At 34.3% G+C, this 19,896-nt stretch overlaps 2 protein-coding genes across 3 annotated transcripts; one reads left to right on the top strand and one right to left on the bottom strand.

The window, feature by feature from the left end:
• The first annotated feature begins 1,992 nt into the window (after positions 1-1,992).
• Positions 1,993-3,950, top strand: LOC144376850 (putative N-acetylated-alpha-linked acidic dipeptidase). Of its 2 annotated transcripts, XM_078045123.1 has the most exons (3): positions 1,993-2,083; positions 2,555-2,695; positions 3,679-3,950. In XM_078045123.1, the coding sequence occupies exons 1-3, from the start codon at positions 2,010-2,012 to the stop codon at positions 3,866-3,868; spliced, it is 405 nt and encodes a 134-aa protein (XP_077901249.1). In that variant the 5' UTR covers positions 1,993-2,009; the 3' UTR covers positions 3,869-3,950. The 2 variants fall into 2 exon arrangements, 1 of the variants encoding a protein (XP_077901249.1); XR_013437221.1 differs by lacking the exon at positions 2,555-2,695 and having other exon boundaries at positions 1,997-2,083.
• Positions 3,951-13,019: 9,069 nt separating this feature from the next.
• Positions 13,020-18,511, bottom strand: LOC144376682 (tripartite motif-containing protein 64C-like). Its single transcript, XM_078044943.1, has 6 exons — positions 18,083-18,511; positions 17,214-17,309; positions 16,286-16,516; positions 15,531-15,553; positions 14,570-14,667; positions 13,020-13,498 (listed from the first exon to the last, which is right to left on the bottom strand). The coding sequence occupies exons 1-6, from the start codon at positions 18,509-18,511 to the stop codon at positions 13,020-13,022; spliced, it is 1,356 nt and encodes a 451-aa protein (XP_077901069.1).
• Between the last annotated feature and the right edge of the window lie 1,385 nt (positions 18,512-19,896).

Raw genomic sequence — 19,896 nt, forward strand, 5'->3', positions numbered from 1 at the left:
AGGAATATGAAGGCAGAAAGGAGACATGGTAGGTCTTGGCAGTGCTGGTCCTATGTGGGGTGGGTCCTGCATCTGATGTCTGAGCCCTTGTTCACTGCCCCTGGCTCCAGTACTCCTGATTGCAAACTTCTTTATGTTATATGAAATATATTTTCTGTTTTATTTGGTGGCATTGCATTCATAAGCCATTTTATTCATATAGGAATTTTCTCTTAAAATGTTTATATTAGTGCATTATAGTTATATGTAATATTTGGGTTCATTTTGATATAGTCATAGAGGCATGGAATATAATTTGTTCCATTTCAGTCTCCAGTGCTTCTTTTTGCCCTCTTCTGCTCCTTTCCCATTTTGCTTCTTCTAGTCTAATGACCATCCTTCTATTTATTTATCATTTTGTTAAAATCGGTGCTTTGTAGAACATAAAGGTGGAATGCAGCTATATGCACATGGCATAATATCTTTACTTTTAATACTATTCAAAATTAATGCATATAAATATAGAAATAAATATAGAAATATAGTTGGGTAAGAGGAAAGGAGAGAAAGAGAGAAGGAGAAATAAAAAGAAGTGAGTGTGTGTGTTTGTGTACTTACCTGTATGGATCCACATGACCTCTTGCATTTACAGCAATGCTTTGTGAATTTGATTCATAAACCTGTAACTTCAAATTGAAATTATCTTTCACTCTAATCCCCTTTGTTTATATGGGCTGCTAACAGATAAAGTCTATGCCTCCTTTATACTTTCAAAAATACTGAATTCATTATGATAAAAAATAAATGTTGAAAATAACTTAAATCTAAATTATGAGATCTTAGTTATTTCTATTTTTGTTTTGTTTACATAGCGCAGCCAATAGGACAACATTGGTGACCTCGTATTTCACTCAAAAGCTTCCTATTTGAAAATTTGGGCAACTTGATAAGCTATTGATTCTTAGTTCTGTCATTTATAAAGTGGAGCTATTGCTGGGCACAGTGATACACACCTGTAATCCTAGCAACTCAGTAGGATGAGGCAGAAGAATCATCAGTTCAAGATTAGCCTCAGTAACTTAGTGATGCCCTAAACAATTTAGTGAGACCCTGTCTAAAAATTTCAAATAAAGTAGAATTAAGAGGCCTGTGGATTGTGGCTTAGTGGCTAAGTACTCCTAGGATCAATCCTCAATTGATCAATCCCCAATTTAATTAAGTAATTAAAGTCAATTAGAAAATTATATTTAAAAACAATGGAGGTAGTTTCTTTCCAACATGAAGGATTGGCCTGAAGATTAAAAATAATGTATTATGTTAGCATTCAGAACAGTGATTACTAAATGTCGTTATTTTTAAAAACATCGTAAAATTAAGAGCAAATTAAACCAATGAATAAAACAATTATTCCTTTTTAGTTTGTTAATTAAATTATGACACAAGCAATATATTGAATTCAATGCTGAATCATTTTTATGACAATAACAAGCATACCACCAGAATTTGCAATGCAAATTCTATGGTATTTTTGGATACATTGTAGGCTTTCCACTACCTTTGAAAGAACACAAAGACACCATCTCTTATGCTCATGAAGGTTTATCCTTAATAACAAGAAAATGTCAGGAGTTTTCACTTAAAAAATATTTATAATTTGCCTGGCACCACAAAACATTTATAAATTGTCTCATTTAAATATTGATATGAATTCCAATGTAGATAATGAAGATTCCTAAGGTGAAAAAAGCCTTTCCCAAATTCATTTTCTTAGATTTACCACTTACTATTTCCATTTACATAAAAATTACTATCAAATGTTTTTGGTTTTTTTGGCACAAGTTACTGCTTCAATAGTTTCATAAGTCTCAGCAAAATAGAATTTTACAAGATATCAAAAATATGATTATTACCTGTTGTGGTTATTAATTTGCACATTATAGGGATTTTAAATATTTTTGCTTGCTGGGTAATAAAATTTAATGCACTTATACCTATACTAATTTGCTTTTAGCCTAATATTATTGAGGATTATGAATGATCAGCTGATGTTTCTGGAACGGGCATTCATTGATCCTTTAGTGTTAACAGACAGGCCTTTCTATAGGTAAGAAAGAAAATATGACTCTTCACTTTAATATCACATTTTAAAAATGTTGTGTACTGAGGAAAAAAATATTAAAAAATTATTTCTTGCAAGCTAATAGAATATTTCAAAAATATATAGTGTCAAATATCCTATATTGGGTTTCCAAATAATGTAATATGATTCTTATATATCTTCCTTTATAGCATTTTTTGTGTCTGATTATAAAAAAATGTTTATTTTAGGGAATGTAAAAGATTCAGAAAGACACAAACAAAAAACAAAAATCTCTCCAATCAAGTTTATATTTTCTTACACAATTTTAACCCTTGTTCTATTTTAAATATAATTGTTTTTATATATCTATGCATGATAATAATAAATTTAATAAATATGCATTAATGTGTTATAAATATATATTTATTTACTCCCTAAATTTGTTATTAAAGGTTTTTCCATCTAAATTTTGTCAAATGTGCTTATTTCTGATAGGTACCCACTGCCCCCAGGTTGCCCATACTGTGAGTACTGCAAAATGGGTTATGTTATGGAACAGCCAGAAGTGGCACCACCTTTCCCTGTAGGGACTGTCAAAGGGTCAGGAGTTGGGAGAAAAGGCATCATCCAAACAGGGTGACTATTTTGCCCATGGTAGCATGGTTGTGTCTCTTTAACACTTTACCTTGTTACTTTGCAACTTATCCTCTTTCAGGGCTACCACATGACCTGGCTTAGCCCCTTCAATGAAAGTCTTCTTTCTAGGTCTTGTAAACATGACAAATGGTTTTTAATGATTCTTCATGCCTTCAGCTAAGCATTAAGTCACATTTAGAATATGACTTTTTAAAAAATAGAAAAAAGTTGGTTGGCTGGTTTTAAATGGGAATGTAATGATCATAGCAGTGTTATAAGGCCAGGGGTAGTGTGGTGTAGTAAAACTCAGTACTTATTTTCTATGCACATTGAGACAAATAATTTAATTACAGTCAGTTTTGTCCTCTGTGAAACTAACAGCAACTTTGTAGAATTCACTTTTAAGAATTAGAAAACTTGGCCAGGTGTGGTGGCTCACATCTATAATCCCAGCAATTTGGAAGGCTGAGGCAGGAGAATCACAAGTTCAAGGCCCAAGTGAGAAAGTTAGTGAAGCTCTAAGGAACTAAGTGAGGCTCTGTCTTAAAATAAAAACTAATAGTAATAAAGTAAAATAAAAAAGGGCTGGAATGTGGCTTAGTGGTAAAAGCCCTTTGGATTCAATCCTCAGTATAAAAAAATAAAAAATAAATAAAGAAAAGAAAAGAAAGAAGACTTACAAAAAATTGTATTAAATTCTTGAAGAATACTAAGCACAATCTATACCAGGTAATCAGCAGTTTTTTATCCTTGTTGTTACTGGTGTTAGTCTGAACAACTTTGAGCTATCTATTTAAAGTAAAAGTAGTTAATACATGTTTCATAGACTAGTCTTTGGAGACTAGTGAACTTATAAGTTTGCTTGCCAAAGGGCTTACTCAAAGTATAAATGTAGGAATATGAGATCCAAGATTGTATGGTGCTCCTGTTTCTTTCTTGTGTGTCATTTGTGCAACTAACAACAAAGTATTTTCTCTTGACAGGCATGTCCTCTATGCTACAAGAAGCCACAACAAGTATGCAGGGGAATCATTCCCAGGAATTTATGATGCTTTGTTTGATATTGAAAGCAAAGTGGACCCTTCCAAGGCCTGGGAAGAAGTGAAGAGACAGATTTCTATTGCAGCCTTCACTGTGCAGGCTGCGGCAGGGACTTTGAGAGAAGTAGCCTAAGAGATTTCTCTAGAAACTCCAGGTTGAATTGGTATAGTACATCAATTGATAAATTAAGAAATAAATGTGGGAGTTATTATTATTATTTTTTTGTGTGTGTGTGTGTTTACCTTGTTCTTTGTTTTTCTTCCTGGGGACAAATAAAAAAGAAAATAAATATTTTGATCATATAATTATGTAATTCTGGAATTGAAAAGTTGGACTGAGTATTAAAAGTAAAGAGAAAAACTTAATATAATAACACTCTTATCCAACAGTATTAGGAAATCAAGTCAGGTGCAGCCTTTTCAGATCCAGTCACATTCCTGCACACATGGAATTCCATCAGCCTGTTATGGAGCACATGGGAACAGTGCATGAAGCTGCTCTGCTCTAAAGCCCAACCCTGCTTATTGGGAGATTCTGATCTAATCATGTTTCTAGTTAATGTAGTCACTCTGGACCACAAAGGATAATTACTTTTATATTAATATTTTATTATATATATGAATATTGTATTATAAATAATGTATAATATAATATATATTAATATTGTATATAATATATATAATCAAATGAACATTTCTAAATCCAACAAGAAATATTAAGTAACATTTTCAATAGTTTTGTAACCCATGTTTTGCTGACCTGTTGTGCCTTTTGTGCCAGACAAAATCACTTTTTAAAATTTTATGTTAATCTATTCTCAGTCTCTCTTTGTTTCCAACTCCATCTCTCCCTCCCTTTCTCTCTCTCTCTCTCTCTCTCTCTCTCTTTTTCTTTAGTACTACTGGAGTTTGAAACTAGGAATCAGGGGCACTCTACCTCACTGAGTTACATTCCTGGTTCTTTTTTGTTCTTCATTTTTTGGACTAGGTCTCCCTAAGTTGCCAAGACTTGTGTTTCTAAGAAACATCTGAAGTGAATAGCAGCTCTGAAGCTCTGAATGCAGGATTAACTGAGCATATGTTTGTTCCTCATGCATCCACTGGTCCACTAAAGTTGAGAGAATGTCTTTCTCTTATCACTATGGACTTCATATTTCCTATGGAACAGACTTAAGTATGCCCAGATGGGAGATGAAGCAAAGAAAGTCTGCATGACAGCTCATTAAGACTGATGGCAATGTCTGCACTGATGTGACTTACCCTGATAATTTTATGACGTCATCAGTAGTGACAAGACGAGAGATGATGTCCACCTGATCTATAACACCAGCGATTACTTTGCTATTTATTGTAGTAAACTGAGGAACTCCAATACAAGTTGTGGAAAGTGAGAAAGATCGTTGTAGGTAAAAAAAGAATCCCTTGTATGGTTATCTACAATGCTCTCACCATTTGCACCCTGATCTCCTCATGGAAGAATATATTGATCTGTATGGATCCTGGAGGTGCTAACCTGGGAAGTCCTGCTGTGATCATAGCAGAGAGACATGCTGGCTCTTTTGATATGGTTCATGGGAGTGATACCACCTGGCTTGTCAACATATTTGTTAATGACAAAAGCAACAAACTATGCATTTTGCTACCCCAAGAAAAGGAATCCATCTGTCCATTCATGAAGAAAGAGACTGGTGGCCAAGTAAACTAGTAGTGAAATGGTTTCTAGTGGCATGTTGGAGAATTCTCAATAAGTAAAGATAATACAGTATGATAAATTGCAAAGATAAAAAATATAAGTATGTGGCTCAGAACAAGCCCAAACAATTCTGACTTCAAACCCAAAACAAAATTTTGAATTTGTGTGTGTGTGTGTGTGTGTGTGTGTGTGTGTGTGTGAGAGAGAGAGAGAGAGAGAGAGAGAGAGAGAGAGAGAGAGAGAAAGAAACTGTGTCAAATTAGCTAAAGGGCTAAAAACAACCACAGTTTTTAATGTAAGGTGGCCCCATCACTAAAGTAAACAATTATAGAAGAAAAACAGAAGGTTCATCCTGATGAACACATGCAACGTGCTAGTGTAGCTTCATTCAAAGAATTTTATGCTAATGTTCAGTCCTTTATAAGTATTAATATAAAAATATAGATGGTTCTATATTAAATATTAGAGCAGAACTTTGATATAAATTGTTCAAGAATCTTCTTGCACCTGAAGCCTCATATTGAATAGACTGGCATCTGCCAATATTGTCTTTTCTCTACCAAGGCTAACTCTGCCAATCCCTAGAACAGTGCCCCACTCAGAGCCAGAGCACCCTATCTTCTTAGTTAGATCAGGTCATATTCTTTGCCCTTGAGCCCTTTGATTCTCATTTTCCCCTCTGGAGAGGGTGTGAGTGAGCAGCCCAACCACAATGACAACAGTGCTTCATCTCAGCACAGATTCTCAGTATGGGAAGATTCAGATTCCTAAAGTAAAAGGATGACTGCATTTCATAAATACCTCACTGCACTCTCTCCAGGAGTCTCAGTTGCCAGGATTAACTAAGAACTGTTGCTCTAATTCTTTGTTTATAAATTAATTACATGATCTGTAACAAATTTTGGGTTAGCAAATTAATGGCTTTTTAAATCTTTTTGGAGACCATTGTTATTTTAATAATAGCTAAACATTAATTGGGCACTTATTATATGGCTGGTAATGCATTAATCCTGGCTCATTTACTACTCATAACACATTTCTGATAAACTAATTAAAAGATAAAAAACCAAACATGGTGAGAATAATTAATTTGTTTACTACCAGCCAATAATGGAGCTATTCTACAGGCCCATACATAAAACTAAAAGGTACCACATTAAATTACCATTGAGCTTTACATTCCTGATGCCTACAGTTACTATGTTATTTGTAACTGAGTAGTTTTGAATGCCATACTTGAAATATAATCACTCATTTTTCCCATCACATTATGATTTTTATTGCTTCATAAATCTTTATTTAAGAGAGAGAGAGAGAGAAAGAGAGAGAGGAGAGAGAATTTTTAAAAAATATTTATTTTTCAGTTTTTGGTGGACACAACATCTTTATATTTTATTTTATGTGGTGCTGAGGGTCGAACCCAGTGCTCTACACTTGCCAGTCGAGTGTGTTACCACTTGAGGGATGTCCCCAGCCCATAATTCTTATTATTATGATCTTATATAATTTCTTATTGAGTTTTCATGTTTATTCTATATGTAAAATGTACATAATCCATTCATTTTGTTAAGGACTAATTGCCCTCTTAGGAAATCTCCTGAATCACATTGGATTTGCAGAAACTGACCTTTTGGTAGATGACTAATAAATTCAAAGTGCTGAGTATTTAACATTTTGTCCATTCACACTGAAAGTCAGTACCAGGCTATTATAAAAGAAAGTGCTAAACATATTCTACAATACATACAGGCTTTTAACTCACCATTTGTAAAATGTAATTAGAAAAAATTCATCTAAATGGTTCTGTAGGTTAAAGGATGTTCTGTTTCTTAACCTTTGAAGTTCTGCAAGCATAACCTTGCCAAGATTGTCGAGGCCCTGTCTCCTTCCATTCAACATCGGCCTTCCAGAATCCTCCTTTGCTTATTGACTTAACCAGAGCATCCTCTGTAAGGCTAAAGCTACTGGCCTCAAGGATTCTTAATTCCTATTCACCCAAAGGTAAAAAGTTCCTCTAATATATCTTACCTTAATTACGTATTTGAATGCCATTAATTTTTGTTAGTGAGAGTCCATTTCTATTATGTACCATACCATCTAACAGGCCAATATGTTCACAAATTGAAGTCTATTACCAACATTCATCATGATATTTATGATATTGAGTATTTTTATTTTGTTTCTGTTTAACCAAGAAATTTAAAATTGTACTAAGGGATTGGGGATATAGCTCAGTTGGTAGAATGCTTGCCTGGCATGTAAAAGGTCCTTGGTTCAATTTCCATCTACACAAAAATAAAATAAAATTGTGCTAAGGACACAATTGTGTAAATTAGAGAAACATGTGGAATCAATTGGGAACACAGGTAATGAAATATACTTTATGGATCTTTAAAACCCTTAGTTTGTAGATCCAGCTTGAAAGAAACACTATTTCAAAGGTTCCTTGACAGATCATACTCATGTATAAATTAAAAGCTCTGACAAGAAAGCAGGAAAAACAATGCTTTTCTCTCATAAATGCAGATGGATCACCCTTAATGACTTTTAGGACAATATACTGCATTTTTTTTTCACTTTTTAAAGGGAAATTTGTTACCTGCTGCTTTTTTTTTATACCTTGTTTTTGTGAGAATTGAAAAAATATGAAGGGGCACTGCATCAGTAGAATTTAATGAAGAAAAATGAAAGCATGCAGTGCATTTAAAGCAGAGGCAGTTTAATGGTAAGTATTGGTTACACTAGTGAAGGAAGAGCTGAAAGAAAAACACAAGGCAGAAAGTAGCATCACTGGGGATCTTCTACCATTCTAGATGGGAGGGAGAGTGTGACATTACCTACCCTCTGGGCCAGGGTGGTGGACACAGGCATCGAGGAGATGGTGCCCTGCACAGGAAAAAGAGAAGTCCTTGGGCAACCCAATGCTGCAGGTGCTTAATAACTGCTAAACCTGAAACATCTAAGAAAAAAAAAAAAAGAAGGAGGAAGTATGTAAAAAGGAGAAGCAGGGTAGGGAATGGGCAGGGAGATGGGGAGTAGGGAACATTTCTGGATGAGTTATTTAAAAAAAGCAAATCCATGTAATACAAACTAAAGCAACATTTTACTAATCATTTCAGAAAATGCTAATCTATCTACCTATCTATAAAAAAATCCAAAATCTGTCTTTTAAAAAAGATTAATTAAATTGTCAAATGTATAGTACTCATATAAAAAAGGGATGGGGAATTCTAATTAAGAATTTAGGACCAAGAATTAAAAAATCAAATGCACATGCCCTCAGAAATTAATGTAAGTAAGTGGATTTTTTTCAAAAATTGTATGCTGATACAGATCACAATTTAGATGAAATGAACAAATTTCTTAAAATGTACTGGACAAAAGCTGACAAAAAACAGATGATATTAGTGTTATGATTTTTATTAAAGAAAATTGAACCATTATTTTAAAACAAACAAAAAACCTCATAAAAATTCAATGATATATACCAATGAATCCATCTAAACATTTAGACAGAAATACAAACTTAGACAAAGTCTTCCAGAGAATGGAATAGGGAAGTAATAATTCCCAATGTATAAATTTTATATCTTGGTCTGACAAAGGCTTTACAAGAAATAAAAACTATGATACAGACTCTCATGTAACATAGATGCAGCATTTCTAAACAAGTTACTAGCTCATCAAATTTAGTTACAGATTAAGGCCAAAGATGCCATGTTCAAATGGAATTTTTTCTAGAAACAGTAACTTAACATTGGAGAGTAGAATGAATATAAATCACCACAAAAACAGGAATAAACAACTGATATAATTCATTGTTGGTTCATAATTTTAAAAAAGGTTCAATCAATGAATCAAAAAGAATATTGAGCTTTAATAATCTAACAAATAATGCCTATAAAATCTTACTACCAAGTATCATATTTAATGGAGAATTTGAAAGCTTGTATATGGAGTGTGGGTGACAGGATGGTATTGCTATCACCAACCAGGTTCACCACTGTTCTGGGTGTCTCTGTCATAGCAACTAGAGAAGTAAAGAGTCATAAAAAATAAATCATGCATAGACCAGCAAGAATTAAATCTACCATAATTTATAATGTATTATATTACACAGAGCTACCATAATTTGTAAAATTATGGTGCTTGTGCATTTTATTATATCACATGCTTATGTGGTTATAAAACATCCCCAAATCCATAAACTATTAGTTAGGGAAACTAGAAAGAAATTTAATCAAGTCTATTCCTACAAATAACAAAAGTAGGAAATAAAATTCCAAATATATTTAAATCTTACTAAAATATCAAATATCTAGAAATAAATCTAAGGAAATATGTACAAATGAATGAATATAAAAAATAAACAAGGCCTCACTGAATTGCTGATGCTGCCTTTGAACTAAAGATCCTCTTGCCACAGCCTACCAATCTTCTGGGATTACAGGTGTGAGCCACCACAACTGGCAGCTTGAGAGAATTTTTTTTTAAATTTGTTTTAATTAGTTACACCTGACAGTACAATGATCTTGAGAGAATGTTTTTAAAATAAAAGCTAACAAAGGGATATCCCATATCCGTGGAGTTGAAGACACAATGTGGTAATTTTCCTCAAATAGACCATTCTAATATAGGCTCAAATAGAGTTTTTGTTCACTTATTTGCATGTGTTTGGATATTGAGAAGTTGATTCTAAAATCTGTATGTGTGGCTGAGTCTCCTAAAAGAGGCTTTATGATTAAGAGTAAGGTACTGATCACAGCCCATAAGAATTAGTACTGCATTCATTTAGCCTTATCAGCCCAATTTTTTCAATACCCAAAAAGTAGGTCAATTCATATGGCTGTGTGGAGCAGCAATTTATTTTTGTTTACCTCTAGATAATTTGTTTCATAAAATATGAAATCCTTACTTTTGAAGAAAACTGTAGTTCTATTTTTTCTTTAATATTGTTAAAAATATTCATCACTTTGCTAAGATGGAGGTATTCATTATGATATCAGCTGTGACTGTTACATTTCCAAACATCAAAAATTACATGACACACAATATATACACATTTCAGCAGTTTCTGAAAAGAATGTTCTTGCTTTGCCTTATCTGCTGAGACCCTGGTTCTAACCTTACCTGGGTTTCAGTCTTCTGCTGTATATAGACCTGTTTTCTAGTATAGGAGTAACATAATTTTGACATGTTCACAGACCACTTAACTTTCATCTGTTAGAAATCTATCTGGTAGGATTGGAATTATTCCACTTGTGACAGTTTTATCTATTTTTTGTTTGTTTGTTTTTGCCTAACAATCATTTTTGTCAAAACTTTCTGATTTATGAATAATATATTTTTTGTAGAATTCATGATAAATGAAACTAGAATATAGGACAAATTAAAAACCACTATTCCATATTCAAAATTCCAAAATTAAACTAAATAAACACAAACGTTTGATTGGTACTCTGAGAAGTAAGCATTGTATCATTTCATAATCACATAAGCTAAAAATTCTGTTTTGTTTTTGTTTTTGTTTTTTTGTTTTTGTTTTTTTACTGTGTCTGTGTTCAGATATAACTAAAGTGTGGTCTTAATTTTGCATTTGCAATCTGTAAGTTAAAAGGTCAATCTTGGTCATTGCAATGTGATTATGCAGGGAAGGATGGTACAAACATTTTAGAAAATCATATATAAATTTTATGTCAAAAAGTTTAAAATTGAAAATGGGTATTCCTCATTTCAGAAGCCACTGAAGAAAGAAATTGAGGCCTGACTGCCAGACAACTGTTTCTTACCTCTGAAGCTAGTCAGCATGTCCAGGATTCCAGTGGTGTTCCCTGATGTGAGCTTTTGGTTCTTTTGCTGAGCCATTCACATCTGCAACAACTTAGTCCTGTAAAAATGACAAAATTTTTCCATTTGGGGTTAATTTAATCTCTTTGCTCATGTGTTTTCAACCCATTGTGCATTCAGTAGCATATTATTAATTTCCAGGTGTTGGAGTAAATTTTATTTCTTATTTTAGCATTGATTTATAATTTAATTACATTATGATCTAATAGAAGGCAAGGTAGTATCTCCACTTTTTTTTATATTTGCTAAGAGTTGCTTTGTAGCATAATATATGGTCTATTTTAGAGAAGGACCCATGTTCTACTGAGAAGCAAGTGTTCTCACTTGTTGAACGATGAAATATTCTACATATATCAGTTAAGTCTAAGTTATTATTATATTATCGAGTTCTATAGTTTCTTGGTTCAGCCTTTATCTGGAAGATCTATCTAGTGATGAAAGAGGTGTGTTAAAGTCACCCCAAATTATTGTTGTGGTCTATTTGACTCTTGAACTTGAGAAGATTTTATTTGATGAACATAGATGCTTCATTGTTTGCGGCACATATATTTATAATTGTCAAGTTTGTTAGTGTATGGTTCCTTTGAGAAGTATGTACTGTTCTTCTTTATTCCTTTTGATTAACTTTAGCTTGAAGTATACTCTATTTGATATGACAGTGGAAACCCCTGCTTGTTGTTGCAGTTCATGTGAGTGATATGCTTTTTCCCAACCCTTCACCTTCAGTCTGTGGATGTCTTTTACTGTGAGATGAGACTCTTGGAGATAGCATATTGTTGAGTCTTTTTTTATATGCAATCTGCTAACCTATGTCTTTTTAATTTTTTAAATATTTTTAATATTTATTTTTATTTATTTATTTATTTATTTTTTTATTGGTTGCTCAAAACATTACAATGATCTTGACATATAGTCTATGTCTTTTTATTGGTGAGTTTAGGCCATTAACATTCAGTTATTATTGAGACATGATTTGTATTTCTAGCTATTTTTATTTATTTTTGGTATTTAACATACTTGGTTCCTTTTCTGACTAGATTTTCCTTTAGTGTGATACCACTCTCTGCTGATTTTCACCATTGTTTTTGATTTGCTCTTTGTGGAATATTTTGTTCAGGATGTTCTCTATTGTATTATTTCTAATTGTAAATTCTTTTAACTTTTGCTTATCATGGAAGGGTTTTATTTCATCATCAAATCTAAAGCTTAGTTTTGCTTGTGTGGGAAGTCTGGGCTAGGCCTGGGCTCCCATGGTAGATGGGGTATTGAATTATATGAAGCAACTGAAAACTAACCTCAAATCACATTGTGGTGGTTTTACAACACTTTATTAAAATAAAATTTAATAACAGATTTATAAGTTCAATGTGGTTATCAGAATTTATGACCATAAAATATTTATACTTCCTTAAGTTAAAACAAGCCCACAGATATCATGTGTTGAATGATAATATGACATGAGGTAGTCCCAAGAACACAGTTTCTTCAGATATGGACATTCACCAATTAATTCTTATTTTCTTTTAAAATTTTCATTTTTTTTTCTTTTTTCAGTATTATGGAATGAACCCAGAAACTCACACCCACTAGACAAGGGCCCTACTACAGGGCTACACACACCCCTCCCCACAATTAACTCTCCTTAAATGACCAGTCTGCCCTCAAAACTGTGTCCCTCCTGTCTCAACTTCCTGTGTAGCTAGTATTATAGACATGTGACACCATGCCCAGGAAAAACTAAATTTTATGGAGAATCAAGGAAAAGAAAAGGATTCAGAGGTGAGGTCAAGAAGGGAAGAGAGAAACTGTATATGAGGGAACATCGGGAAACATCATAGAAACTCATAATTTCATTGTCATAATCTAGAAATACCCCAACCCGACCCTCAGGTCTTTGTACATACTGAATTAAGAGTGAGGAGTTGGTAAAGATCCTACAGTGGTTGTTCTTCTTTAAGGAAAATAGGAGAAATGCTTTCTCAGAATCAAAAGTGTCACTTGTCATAAAATCTTTACAGACACCGAGAATCCAGTTGGAGGTGTTCCCCACATCCACCTCCCAGTAGTGTCTACCAGAGGTAAATCCCTCAGCATTCCATATAACGTAACTCTCAACTGTCTGGGGATCTTTAGTTCCACCATCATCTCCAAATATCTTATTTCTATCTTCATGAGAAAGGCTTGTATAGCAATTGGCCCATCCTTGAATAGTTCCATTGTTCACTGCACAAAAAAACAAAACAAAACAAAACAAAAATCATCAGTAAAGAGCATTTTCATGTCTTGGACAAAAACTGTCTACCTAATCAATCTCTTTATTTGCCCCTCTTCTAAGGAACACTAGGGAGCAGAGAGAGTTCATACTCATGTATGAAGAAAGTTTCCTATGGCCTCTTTAGCACCCAGAAATCTTTAAATTATAATGCTAAATAACAGAAAACAGAAGGTACTCCTTGTTGACTGAAGGGGTAATGTAATATCAGCTTTTGGATGGTTTGTTTCAGGTCACACACACAAAAAGTCTTTTTTCTTTTATTTTCTTTCTTTTTTTTTTTTAGTAGAAATCTCTTCTTGAATTGTTTTTGTTACCATTAATAAATAGACTCTACTTTGCTATGATTGTGCCTGTTTCATTATCAAACACCAAATAATTTGACAGAAAGCAACATCTGCACACTTGACAGAAAAGAACCTTGGACTTACATGATCTGTTGAGACCATGAATCCAATCTAACTTGGGTTCCAGCCTTCTGATATCTAGACCTCCTCTCTAGTGATGCACAAACATGGCTGGGTCATGTTTACAGATCACTTACCTTTCAGTTCTTTTGAAATCCATCTGATGGTATTAAATTGTTCTATTTATGGGAAATTTAGTCTTTTTTTTCAATAAAACTTGTATTTTATAAATAGTAATTTTTATTTGCCCATTGAATATCATAAAGGTACTTGGAATATAGAATAGATTAAAAGCAACCAATATCACATTTAAATCTTCAAAATTAGAATAAACTGAAAAAACACAAAATATTGATGGCTGCTCTGAGAGGTAAATATTGTATTGCTTAATAACTCTCCAAACACCAATAATGTTCCTTTTCTTGTACTGTCTGTATTAGAACTAGAACATGTATCTGAGCTATAAGTTAACAAGTGTGGTCTTGGTCATTGTATTATGAGTATACAAGAAAAAAAGATATAAACTTTTCACATCAGAATATTAAAAATGGGAAGCCTTTTATCTGAGGAACCTACTAAAAAATTTGAACCTGAGTGCCAAAGGCTCATACTTACCTCGGAACTTGTTCAGCATATCCAAGATTCCAGTGATGTGTAATGAAGAGAGCTCTGGGTTCACTGGCTTGGGCTTCTCCATCTCCAGCAACTCGATTCTGGAAAGAATGATACCAGTTACACTTTCAAAACAAAGGTCAAACAAAAAATCATTACAAAGATAGCACTTTTAATCCAAGATGTAGTTAAAATTACCCATGTTGGTGAATTAGGTGTACATTTTATTTAACTCTCTTGGGATTGTATGATACTTTTTCTAAATTTAATATACTAAAATTCAGTCTCCTTATTCATCTCAAACATTATCCAACTTAAAAAACACTGAATTTTATTCCTGAATCAACCTTGGAAAATGCAAAGATCTTGGATATCTTGGAGAAAGCAGACTGTTCAACTTTTGGGACTTTGGTCCACAGAGGTCAACAATGATATAGTCATTGGTTTCTAAAGGGGAAGGTTCCTTGAACCAGTGACTTTGATCATCTCTGCCCATGGAGGGTATCTAGTACAGCCTGGTAGCACTGATCTTGAGGGTTCTCAGGCAGCCCTTCCCCTCTGAACATGTGCTGTGTGCCATGATGAAATGGGATCTGGTCATTGTTACTGATGGTAATGAAGGTCCCACCCTTTACCATTCTATCTTGTTTACCTTCTACCTCACTAGAATTGAATCCTTTTCTTGGATATGTTATGAAAATCTCCTTAGTAATGTTTATATGGACTGGGCTGGAGAGGATAGAAGGAATGGGTGAAACAAAGCCCAGAACACCAATTCATTCTTAGGTATGGTTGAATTCAACCACATAAGGACATTTTTGAAACCAAGGTACATATTACCTCAGAGCCTCTTTACAAAAATTATATCCACAGACAAAGATGTTAATATCTGAAAACATAAAATTTCTATTCTTCAAGAAAAAAAAACTTTCTCATAAACCAGAGATTATTACATAACACTCACCTTTCAAATATGTCCCCTAAGTCCTAAAAGGAAAAAAGAAAGAGATAGTATTAATAATGTGTCCTTCTGTATCCTCTCTGGTACTGTGGTCCTTTGGTGTGCGTGTGTGTGTGTGTGTGTGTGTGTGTGTGTGTGTGTGTGTGTAAATTTTTTTTTCTCAATTTCCTCTGAAAAGTCACCTGAGTTTATGTTAATACCAAAGCCCACATTAAACATGGAAGACAGACTTGGTGAAGGATGGAACTTAGAAAGGGTCTATGCAGTGATACAACAGGACCTAGGTTCCTGTGTCACTCATTTTCCAGTCTTAGTCCCAGGAGACATCTGACCCCTCTGACAGTTACAATTAACAGTGAGCTATTTGAAAAATAGTGCACTGAAATTGATCAACAACTTCTGCACATCTTGCCTACTAGAGGGGAAAAGCCTCATCTGCTTTTGTGCAGAACAGAGGGTGATGATGGAGTTGGGAAACATAAACTGAATATTTCCTCAACAAAATTAACTTTCCTCTGATTACTGAGTTTTTGGATAATTTCTCTGTGTTTATAGTCATCTTAATGACACAAGATTTTGTCTCATTTACCTTCTGCAAGACTTACAATCTCTCAAGATTACCAAATATAGGGAAACAAGTGATTGGACAATGATGGGTGTAAAGGAGCTCCTATCACTCATCTGAACACAGTGGGCTCTGCAGGCAACATTGCCCAGACAAGAATTCCTCTCTCTAAGGATGGACCCTCCCTGGTCACCTGGAGCAACTCCATGTCAGGCTTATGGCACATGTCAGTCAGCTCCCTGTACATTTCCTTCAGCCTTTCCCTGTGTTGGGCCATTCTGATTTCACTGTCTCTGAGTTGTTGAAAAATCTCCTGTGCTTCTCTTTCTAGTGTCTCCAGTTGAAATCGCTCCTCCTCCACATGAAACTTATGCATCATGTGATATTGAACTTGGATCATGTTCTTCCTTAAGGCTACATAGTCCTGTAGAGATATTCATTTAAAAAGATTACATTCAAAAACATTTTTAAAGCTTCAAATATTATTGTCTTAGCATCAAGCAAATATTTCAAATACATTTTGTCTCATGCTCACACAGTGTCTTAAATATTTACTAATCCTGTCTACCATTTTTTCTCTGTTTCTTGCCTCTCTCCTGTTTAAGAAAAATGTCTGAGGGGTCCCAGGCTATCTCCCTATGATGTCTTTTCAGAGTTCTTAATGCATTGTTTCCTCTTTTATCTGAAACTTCCTCCTTTTCTTTTGTTCCTTTGTCTGATTCTTCTAAATATTTTTCACTATTTATATACACACTGTATGAAATGTTAAATAAAAAGAACCTCCACATTGCCCATAGTTAAAAATCTATATCTGTCCTCTCCTTCCAACTAACTAGTGCAATACTGTCTTATCTTCAGTGTCTAGGAAGATTTCTCCAAACCTCCAAAGTTGGACAAAGAATACCAGTCATGCCTCATTCACGCCCATACACTTGTATTCTTCACATTAGCTTGTGTTGGCCAGTGTATTCATACTATTATCAGAAATCACTGCTTTTTTTTTTTGAGATGAAGACACTATCCTTCAATACCAACTCAAATTTATCTGACAGCAACATTTCAATTAGCATAATGAATTAGCAACATTTTAATTAGAATAATGAAAACATTTTCAAACTTACCACAAAAGACTGACATTTGTTAATTTCTTCATTTAGATTATCTTGCATATCCTGAGTCATTTTCCATAAAGGATCCATTTTCTTTAGCAGTTTTTCCTGAAACATAACCATAGGCTTGAGTAATAGGGAAGATAGTTGTATAGGTTTCATATTTTGTGTAATAGAATAAAATAGTGCTTGGTAATACAGTAATATTTAGTTTAAAAGAATCAGATTTTTACAAATTAGTCTAAGTTGATTTTACTATTTTAGATATTTGAAGCAAAAGAAAAAAAATTTGAAAGAAATCTATAGATAATAGATAATACAGTCAATTTTCTGAGAAAGTAGTTTTAACATAACCTCACTATGTAAGGGTCCATCCTTCAGTAAAAGAAGCCCATGTTCCTAGTACTAGCCATCTGCTGTACTGCTGCCCCAATTCCACATATTTGGACATATATTTAATTCTTTATTTATTTTTCAGTACTGGAGATTGAAGCCAATGTTTCCCACAAAATAGGCAAGAATTTACCTCTTAGCTATATCTCAAACCTTTAAACAAATGAAAGAAGAACTGTGTCTTACTAGGTTGCCCAGTTTGGCCTCGAATTTGGGATCCTCCTGACTCAGTTTGCTGAATAGCTAGGATTATTGGCATAGCCACCATACTCTGTCATTTAGACAATGTTTCTAGTGGAAATGTCCTTCGTGAGCAGGAAATGAACATTATGATTATAAAGTCCAATTGATCAACATTTAAACAGCATGTTTACCTGTTATGATTTACACTGAAACATCACCACCTCTACCATCTGCATTCTCATCTGCCTGATTATCATGGTTCTTAATTTCTCTCTTTGATCTGCACCCTACAGGTTCTAAGTTACTTCAGGCCCATCACTCACCCTGTACTCTTCTGCTGCCCATGCCACTGGGCTGTAGTTGTGAACTGCATGTTCGGGTGAGTCAGAGCAGGGTGAACAGAGCAGGCTCTTGTCCACCTCACAGAAGAGCCACTTTTTCTCCCCATGTGTCCTGCAGAGCTGCTCCCCAGACCTGCTGTCAGAGGGAGGTGTGGCCTGTCTGGCAAGAGAAGCCAGCTTCTTGAGCATGATGTTGGTCCTGAAGTCTGACTTCTCTACTATTTCTTTGCACTCAGGGCAGCACATTGACATTTGGGCTTCTTCCCAGCAGAGAAAGAGGCAGGGTTGGCAGGAGGTATGTCCACAGTCTATGGTGACAGGTTCTATGAAGTAATTCATGCAAATGGAGCATGTGAGTTCACTCTGGAAGTCTTGCAAGACATGGGAATCCATGTTTCTGAAACCAAAAATATAGAGGATGGAGTAAAAGGAAAGTGGGAGAGAGAGTGATATTCTTGTGTCTTGATGATGGTATAAAAACAATAAAAAGACTTTGGTCAGTCCTGATTGTTCACTTGAGTCATGCCTAATCTTTCATTAACTTTTTGTAAGACAAACCTGGATATGTAGGCTGAGTTTCCTCTATGACACAAATGACAAAATGAGATGAAAATGATCTTTATTTTTAAAAAATCAACTTTCTTATTCATTTGGGCAAGTGTAATATTGGGACAAAGAAGTTTTAGGATGATTCTAGACTTACTTACATTAGCTGATTTTTCCAGATGCCCATCTAAGATCTCTCTCTCTCTCACTCTCTCTCGGTTTTTTTTTTTTTTTTGTCTCTCTGACTCAATGATGGTAACAAACATAGAGACAGTTAATCTTTATGCCAAATGTCTATGATCTCTGCATCTGTACACATAGACTTTTGTAAAAGACAATTAAAATTAAGCATAATTCAATTGAAGATGGCTTGACTTAATCACTGTTGGGTTCAACTTCCATCTTCTGAAACTACAAACAGTTGAATTTATGCTTCTAACTTTAATTGAATAATATATTTAAAAAAATAAAATGTAGTGGGGTTTATCAATGCATGCCTCTTGTCCCAGCTATTTGGAGGCTGAGGGAAGAGGATTGAAAATGTCAGGGCAACCACAGGAATTTATTGAGATCCTGTCTCAGAAAAAAAATTTAAAAAGGGGTTGAGGATGTAACTCAGTTGTAGAGCCATCCTGTGTTCAATCCTTATTACTAATAAAGAAATAAATTAAGTTTTTTAAACTGAAAATTAGAATGTAATACTGGGGATGTAATCAGTAGTAGAGCACTTGCCCAGGACTTGTAAGATCCAGAGTTTTAGCCCCAGGACTGAAGTGGAAATAAAAAAAAATAAAAAATAAATTTTTATTACTTCTTATTAAAGAAAATAATATTTACCAGAATCAGTTCTTACCATCAGAGTGCCTTTATATATTGAGATGATGAGTAGGCATGCTACAGTAGTTATCAGCAACAATTAACCCATTGTTATTTATAAGAAAATCAACTAGAGAGCCCAGTGCAGTGGCACATGCCTACTATCCCAGCTACCAGGAAGTCTGAGGCAAAAGGAAACTAAGTTGAAGGCCAGCCTAGGTACCTTATTGAGACCACATCAAAACAGTCTCTAAACAGGGGAACATTAGCCCTGGGTTCAATCCCCAGTATAAAAAAAATAGTGAGAGAGAGAGAGAGAGAGAGAGAGAGAGAGCGAGAGAGAGAGAGAGAGAGAGAGAGAGAGCATAAATTAACAATGGTGCTTTCTTCTCTAGAGACTACCCTTTAGTTTAGAG

Source organism: Ictidomys tridecemlineatus, chromosome 4, assembly GCF_052094955.1.
Source record: "Ictidomys tridecemlineatus isolate mIctTri1 chromosome 4, mIctTri1.hap1, whole genome shotgun sequence".
Taxonomy (NCBI): Eukaryota; Metazoa; Chordata; class Mammalia; order Rodentia; family Sciuridae; genus Ictidomys; species Ictidomys tridecemlineatus.